Source organism: Eurypyga helias, unplaced genomic scaffold (assembly GCF_000690775.1).
Source record: "Eurypyga helias isolate BGI_N326 unplaced genomic scaffold, ASM69077v1 scaffold21978, whole genome shotgun sequence".
NCBI classification, from domain to species: Eukaryota; Metazoa; Chordata; class Aves; order Eurypygiformes; family Eurypygidae; genus Eurypyga; species Eurypyga helias.
In genome coordinates, this window is record NW_010265252.1 from 27,174 (window position 1) to 35,529 (window position 8,356).

The 8,356-nt window shown below is 44.4% G+C and overlaps 1 protein-coding gene across 1 annotated transcript in view; it reads right to left on the minus strand.

Annotated features, from left to right (window-relative positions):
• MTMR8 (myotubularin related protein 8) overlaps window positions 1-6,960 on the minus strand; it is a gene marked incomplete at its 5' end in the record, with an annotated part of 17,682 nt that extends 10,722 nt beyond the window's left edge. Inside the window, 5 exons of the mRNA XM_010156675.1 lie at window positions 838-972; window positions 1,933-2,061; window positions 3,553-3,710; window positions 5,954-6,116; window positions 6,774-6,960. Of these exons, the coding sequence (XP_010154977.1) occupies window positions 838-972; window positions 1,933-2,061; window positions 3,553-3,710; window positions 5,954-6,116; window positions 6,774-6,960 (772 nt within the window). The remainder of the gene's footprint in view (window positions 1-837; window positions 973-1,932; window positions 2,062-3,552; window positions 3,711-5,953; window positions 6,117-6,773) is intronic.
• Between the last annotated feature and the right edge of the window lie 1,396 nt (window positions 6,961-8,356).

Genomic DNA, 8,356 nt, shown 5'->3' on the forward strand with positions numbered 1-8,356 from the left:
CCCAGAGAAGCTGTGGCTGCCCCATCCCTGGGAGTGTCCAAGGCCAGGCTGGATGAGGCTTGGAGCAACCTGGGCTATGGAAGGTGTCCCGGCCAGGAGGGTGGGACTGAGTGGACTTTACAGTCCCTTCCAACCCAAACTGTTCTGGGATTCTGTGATCTCTAGAACAATTAAATAACCCTTGTGCTTCAGTTCTACCTCCCAGAGCAAGACATATTGTGTTATCCCAGTCACCAGGGATTTCATTCTGCAATGTTTCTTCAACATCCTCTGACATAAACACCCAGCAATGAAGTTACAGCCCCAAGTGGCAGCTATGGACCCGAAAAGCTGAACTGGATTAAACTCCAAGCTGCGCATCATGGCGACAATAGTGTTATTTTAACAAAGGCAAAAAAAAGGAGGAATTGTTTTTGTCAATTGTTATCAGACTCCACACAGCCCCACTTCATCCCCGGCCTGCTGATAAAAGCACTTCAGCCTCGTGGAACTGAATCCTAAGGCTTCTCCAACTCAACATATTAAAGACCTGTCTCTCTGCAGGAAAACGCTTCACTGTCTCAGCCGGCGTCAAAACTGTCAGTTGCTTTGGGTCATCTTTAACACAAACTCAACCCAAAACAGTCCAGGAGTGCAAGAATTCTTAACAGCACTTAACACTGCAGTTTCATTACACACAAACATTCGTCACGTTAAGACACCAAACCGGGAGCCTGACACCAAATTCCTGATTCAGGACTGACACAACGTAACGCAGTGTAAGAAAGCAAGGGCAGCGTTGTAAAAGAATGAACTGGAAACAGCTTTTAGAAGTAGCCACAAACCCCATGAAGGTACCTTTGGCCTTGTGTCTACAACATACATGAAGGGGCTCCCGGGGTTGGCTTCTCTGATGGCCTGCAGCATCTGTTCATCCTCCAGACAGCGCGCGCTGAAGCCGGAGAGAGGTTGGCTACAACGGCATATGGCAGCCTGCAACACACAACAGCTCACTCTTCTGCTTTCACATTGTCTACTACTCTGCCCCAGAGAACACTCATTTGTTGGGCTGAAGTGTCCCATTCTCTGTTCCACTGAAAAATTGCTACTAAATACAGAAATCCTACTGGATTATCTCTCAAAGTTAGAAGTTTGGGTATCTTCAGAAAGCAGGAGCCCTGCTGCAAACTTCCTTGCTAAGTTCTCCAACCCACTATGCTCCCCCTGATGATCAGTATCCCAAATGTTAGCATTTTTTATGTTTTCTACTTGGTTTGTATCGTCCAAACCATTCTTTTCCACCACTGTGCTTATCAGTTGTTACCGCTGCACGCTCAGAACTGCCGTGAGTACGCCTCAGGGAAAGCTCCAGAGTCGCCAGCACAACTCCGTACACTGCCCAGGTCAAGGCACGCTTCCTCAGGAAAACAACAATTTGACTGTGACAGCATTTCCCTAACATCTGCATCTAAAACACTGCTGAGACAGCAAAGTTAAAAATTTACATTCTGATCTTCAGTGGAAAAAAAAAATGAAACCTTCACTTATTCTGAGCTCGTGGGGATTTATTTCAGGGTGGTTCCTCCTCTTCAGTACTAAGAAAATCTAGCTGAGTTAGCATGTAGCTTGTTAAAACATTATTCAACAAACAATAGATGAAAAAAACCCACATAACAAGGCATTGCTGAAAGCTGATTAAAAAAAACTTCCAGACAGGAAGGTTGGAAAGTCTGTGCTTTGTGCACAGCTCTGGATGCGCCCCAAGCGTCTGCCTTCAGCTTATGCTGTGACCCCGAACAACGCGGTATCACAGCCACGAAGAGAAGCACAGCCCTGGAACATGAAGCTAACACGCTCTACTAACGAGCTTGTTCTTTCCCTGCACTAGAAGGGGACTGGACCAAAAGGGGAACCCTTACTCCCCCCAAAGCCAGCAGAAAACGAACAACTAACATTGTTTTCTTTATATAAGTAAGAAAGGACCGGAATCCGCCCTCTGCTTCTGAACCTTGAACTTCCGATCACCACTGCCTTATTAGCAGCTCTCGGCACCACGATTTCTGGAGGGTATGTGTTGCAAACCTACGGGAGAAGAGAGACAAAATCCAGATGTTACTACTTAGCACCTCGAAATTCATGAAAAGTCCATCTGTAGCTTATGATATGGCATTTATAAACAACAGGAATAGACTGTCTGCCACGGCCAACACCTGAAGTTTCACGCCACGAAGATGCATTTAGAACACCACCACAGGAACAGCAGCAAAATGAAACGATGTGCTGAAGGAAACCATCAATTCTGCAACTGAACTAAACCCAGAACCTAACACAAACTGGAAGGAAGTTCTTTTAAATCCATAAATTTTATGAACACTTCTGATTTTTCACAGAAAGAGAAGTGAAGAAAAACTGTATTTAAATAAGTTCCCTCTAAATCTTATTCAACTTGAAGCGAGCTTCCAGCATCAGACAGCGTCCTCAGAGGCCAGGCTTTACCCTTTTTCCTCACCCAAGTACAGCCTCTTCAGCACGTACTTCACAGAGAAGCTGTTCTCCAAGTCTGCTTTTACGTGAGGCTTGAGGATTTTACAAACATAAGCTGGAAACCCAGAGGAAATTACAAAGCATTGGCACTTGAGAGTTACATACAGGCAAGTGAAGCTGTGAAGTGATTAATGATCTTAGATTCCCACACTCAGATGCCCCAAGCAGCTATCGGAAAAAGCACCTCTCGCCATTGTATCTCAATCCAGGCATCCAAAGACAGAGTCATTTAACATTACCAGTCATCTCTGACAGCACAGGCTTGTACTGCTTCAACCCAAAGTGTAACAGTGAAGAAAATCAGTGGGAGAAGGAAGCAGAGAGCAGGGGGAAGGGATTCAGGACTTTATACACTGGTGTCTTCCGCAGAGTTGTTTGCTCTGTCCTTCAGACAGAAAGGTCTGACTGTACACAACATCAGAAGAAATAAAAAGGGAAATAATACGAAGCAGGAGTTTGAGTAAGCTTCCTGAGAAACGCTCCCATATCATGTTGTTTACATCCAGCCTGGCTGAACAGGGGAGGAGGAGAAGAAAACAGCAGCAGCTCGTTTGGAGAGAAATGACCGAGCACCCTTGTTTAGCAGAAGATCCAATCAAGCAAGACAAAATCGACTGTTTTTTCCTTCCTTACCCAGGCCCTTTCCACTCTGCCTCATTCCCCACCAAGCCAAACTGCTGCCACTTATTTCTCTCCTCCGCATCTATCACCAGCCGGGGAGCAGGGTTTGGAAATACCAGAAGCAGCTAAGGCTTACTTCAGGTTTTTCTTAACGGATGGTTTGACATTTCTCTAGAAAAAACAAGTAACTGGTACTTTGTCAGGGGGATCAAAGCAAACCAAGGAGACTCTGCACCTCTGTTCTGTTCTTCCACAGGACCATTATCCGCAACTTCACATCAAGACGATGCTGCTTCGACGAGAACCAACCGAGTGCCCAGAGGCATCACTTACGCAGGCGCAGCAGGACTGCTCTGTGTCCTTAATAATGAGATGCTCCACTAAATGGCTACTTTGGGCAAGACTTACCTCATAGTCCTTATTAATATCCGTTATTTCCCAACAGTCGTTTGGGATTCCCATACGCTGGTAATCTACTTTTAAATCAATCAGCTTCCATCCCATCTCCCGGTTCTCTTTGGATGTTTTAGGATTATAAGAGTAAGCATAAAGTTCTTCGGGTTTCACTGGGATGAAGAAAGAAAAAAATGACTAGTTAGAGGTACAAAGACATGCGGAGAGGTCAGCACTTCTCTGGATGAGCATGCTGCGCGAGCCAAGCAGCTGCAAGCACACCACAACTGCTGCAAGGCCTGAAAAAAGTTAACCGGGCCAAGAAAGATCAGGAGACTGATAAATCATTTGCCTAAGAGGCCAAGGGGCTCTGGCACTGTCCTGCATAGTTGGCTGTGTTTTAATAACAGCTATTTTCCTTCCACTTCTGCCTCCTCAAAGATCGGAAGCATGAAGTTTTCTTTGACCGCTTCATGTACCTCACTCATCTGAGCAAGCTTAGACTGACTCTCACCCCTTTAAAAAAATAACAATATTGAGTACTACACAGAGGAGTGTAGGTACTTCAGTTTCTCAACCTCGCATTTACAGGTTTTCGAGTACCAAGTGCTGACGATTCATACTGAAATCTCAGGACTTTCCAATACTCAATTCCCACATGCAGGGAGATACACTAACACATTTTGTTAGAATTAATTAAAATTTCAGTTAGTGATTTCCTACTGAGTTCACTGCATTAGGCACGTTAGACAAGATTGATATTTTAAGAAAGAATCCATAAATACAAACATATATTAAAAGATACATTTTCTGTGACGAGTTCATAAGGCAGCTCCTGCACACCTTAGCTCATCGTTCAACAGCGAGTTCTGATCCATGTGGAAAACTTGATAGATGTCTTGAATATTACTGTCAGCCCAACAAAAGCTTCAGGCTGTGTCTGACACATGGTAATTTCTTCCTCCCTCCATCTCTACCATCCCAATTTCCTTCCCTCTCTTCATAAAATGCAAATGCAACCAAGAACTCATTCAGCTGATTCCCAAGGCAGCAAGCGCTCCAGAGAGAGTGAAACCTGTCGGAGTCTGATAAAGCAGCCAGGTCACTGGACAGGTAACCCACAGCTGTCAGTCATACGTCCACAAATCATAAATAATTATATGCTCTGCCAAACCCAGAAATTTTAAGATTATAAGAGAACTCTTCAAATCCATAAATACAACCAAAAAAAGAGCTACAGCGTATTCCACAAACAACCACGAGACAAAAGAACCCGATGTAATCTCCTGCAGCCACAACTCCCATGCTTCAAGATGCTACCGAAGTCTCTAATTTTGAAAACCGATAGTGACAACATTGAAACACACCACCATAAACTTGCCAGATACAACATCAGGACTTCAGAACTACAAAAACTCCAAAGCTCAGGGCACAAGAGAGGTGCTGGGGCCAGACACAAGCCTTAGTGTCAATCAAAAAAACCCCAAACCCAGCAAAAACCCATTTCTATTACAGTATTTCTACTCAAGCCCTGTGGCCAGCGCCAAGCAGAGCGGTGCACTAGCAATCCCCTTCCCCAGAGTAGTGACATAATTATAAAACACAATTACAAGTGGCATCCTTATAATAACGCCGAACCCCAAGTACTGGTTCACTGAAGGAGCACCCCAAAAATGGAAGCCACCACAGACAGAAGCCAGGTAGGAAACCCAGTGGAATGCTGTCCTGCAAGAAGGACAAGATCCATCCACAATGGACTAAAAAGCTGAAGCCAGCAGAGACCACAGGCTTGGGAGGATGTTTTGGTTATGCCCTGAAGAGCCACTCCAAGTCAGGGCAGCCAGGGAGAAGCACAGGGTTTCACAAGGGAAAGAAGACAAACACTGAAGAGCAGCCTAAACATGCAATTGGGGAGCAAATTAAAGATGCCAACGTTTAAGGCTTTATTTGTGGGATTGCAGAACTCTGTGAACATCTGGATCAACAGGAAAGGGCAGAACTACATAAGGCCAGCAGCTAAGTCACAGAAACGGCTGACAACAGGTATGGGATCTGACACCCGGCAAGAGGGCTACAAGAACAAAGGCTGAAATGCCACATATAGCCTCAGCTGGGCAAATGAACTTTGCACAGGTCCTCAGAAGTTCCGTACGGGAGACCACCTCATTCTCACTGCCACAAAAGATCTGGGTTTAGTTTGGAAGCAAATGCCCCACTCCACAGGGCAGCACGCACTGAGCCGATCCACACAGATCATCTCCAGGGTGAAAACTGAACCTGATTTCACATCCTCCCCCTCCCATCCCGGCACCGCAAAACCGACACTCCGGCAAGCAGTGCGTTCCCTACTGCCCAGAGGGGCCTTCCAGCTGAGAGCGTTTCAGCGAGTGGGAAAACAGGCTCTTGCCCTCAATACCTGGTTGTGAAAGTTTAAGCAATGAGGTATACACTTCGTGACAGTCACGTTCCTGCCCAATAACAAAGTGAGCCACGTGGAAGTTCTTGCAGTGAATAAGGAGTGGATATCCAGCCGTGGTCAGGGGCAATTTTTCTATAGTTGCAATGTGGTGATGCAGAATCTGAAAAACAGGAAATACACACCATTTTTCAGAAGCCGTCAATGAGGTGGCGAGCAGTACGAGCAGATACTACGGTTTTGCAACACTACCAGCTATCTCTGCGTACTGACTCTAACCAGGAGCAGAAAATGAGCTTACTTGTGATATTTATCAAACAAAAACCACGAACATCCAGGCTGTGCACCCAAAGGCAACTAAGAGCAAGACTGAAAAAACAAGGATGTGTATAAATTAGAGACTGACGTGCAGTTCAGGTTACCTGCTTCACTTTGCTTTCCCTCCACCCTCACATGCAATATATTTTGTCACTCCCATTTGAGTTTGGAATTAAAAGAAAAAAAGGCTATTTTCAGTGCTGATTTTGCAGTTCTAGAAGCTGTGAATTCACGTTTGGTGGCTTGGTGTATTGAGTCTGGGACAGGGAACTAGACAAGTTTTTCACGTTCCTGGAACTAATGCAGTGAGCGAGCTCGATCAAGTCACCTCACCTTTATGTTCATTTCCTTCCAAAACAGCTGCTTCTGTTAATCTTACGGTATGAAAACGCTCTAAAAGACCACTACAGCTTTGGAACACACAACCCTGTTCATTTTGGATATGAGAAATAAAGTAATTTCTATACTTGTGTTTAAACAGACTCCGGGTATCATAACGTACCCATGTTTCTTTCCTGACTTCAGCAGAAGCTTCTACATAGATGAGGTGGGTAGCAGTCAGGTATAACGTCCCATTTGCTGCCTTCCTATTTGTATAGCGATCCAGTAACTTCACATTTTCAACCTGCAACAAAGTAAAATAAGTATGAAAAATGAGCTTAACTCTGATCAGTGAAATATCTAAGCACCTGTTGAACCACAATCGTGTAGCTGCTAATATACAACTCAGGAAGACAGACAGTAAAATATAAGAATGAAAGTCTCCCCAGCTACACTAATTAATCTTTATAAATTCAAGTTATTTATCCAGCAATTAAAGCCAAAAAGGTTAAGCAAACAGCCGAGGTTTAGCACACCAGAGTGAATAAGAGGATTACTGGATTTGTAGTCAAGATGATCCCAGTTTATTACTGTGCAAGGCTGCAAAAATAATAAGACCAAGAACTGCAAAAGAAAACACTGTCCATGTTCAGTATAATCAAAGTGTGGCTGTGAAAGAAACAGCCCTCTCCGGTCTGACTTCCAACTGCTCAGTCACTACAGAAAAATATTAGTAGCTACTTCTCATAGCATACTTCCTAAGCATGTGAGTGCAGTTCATAAACCACGCTAAGCGAATTAATAAAAACAGTTTTGAAAAGCATTAGCACAGACATAATAAAATATTAAAGTACTTCACATTATTTGATTGATTTTTCTCCTGGCCTATTTGCTTCTTAATGAACACAGATGGAATTTTTCTTTCATCATTAAGCAAAAAATAATGGAAAAAATATTCAGGAGGACAATGAAAACAGTTCAACAGTATATGACAAATTAGTTCTGGGTATGGAATATGTAAAGCCACCTTACAGGGTCACTGATCTGAGATAAACCATGGAAAATGTCAGCAAAGAAACCTGAAGAGCAGAGGTCTCCCTGTACGTCTCCCTCATCCGTCTTGTTTTTCAGCACACACAACTTATTACATCCAATGCTGCCCTTTTTCAGGTCGCCAGAGAGAAATGGGGCCAGCAAAGCACCTCAGGCAACATGAGGCAGGCGCATCCCCAAACTAAAATCCTGGAGAATAAACCAGAACAACACAGAGCAACCTCCATGGTATTACAAATCCACCCATCAATCAATCAACGGCTGGACAGACAGCTGCCTGAAGTAAATACAATTTCTTTTCGCTGCCACGAGCACAGCATTCCCTGAGCTCCTGTTTCACTTCATTCAACCGAAGAATCACGTTCTGATTCACTTGTTGGGACTGAGGGAGCCTCCACACTTTGACATAAGCCAAGTTTACACGAATCATACCCAAAACACCTTCTGATCAGCCTCCTTACTAATATCCTCCTTTCCAACACGGCGATACGGTAAGAAACACCTAAACACCACGACAAGGGGCGTTAAGCTTTCCCGACTTATCCATGACCCTCTGGAGAAGCGCAAGGGAAGCTCTAGGATACGTATGCCTTGAAGGTAAGGAAAAGGTATCCGGTTCGCTGAAATTAATCGTGACCTTAAAATAAAATAGGAAGTCCTGGCAGACACACGGCACTGACACCAAGCCCGGCCCAGGCCCGGCGCCCCCGG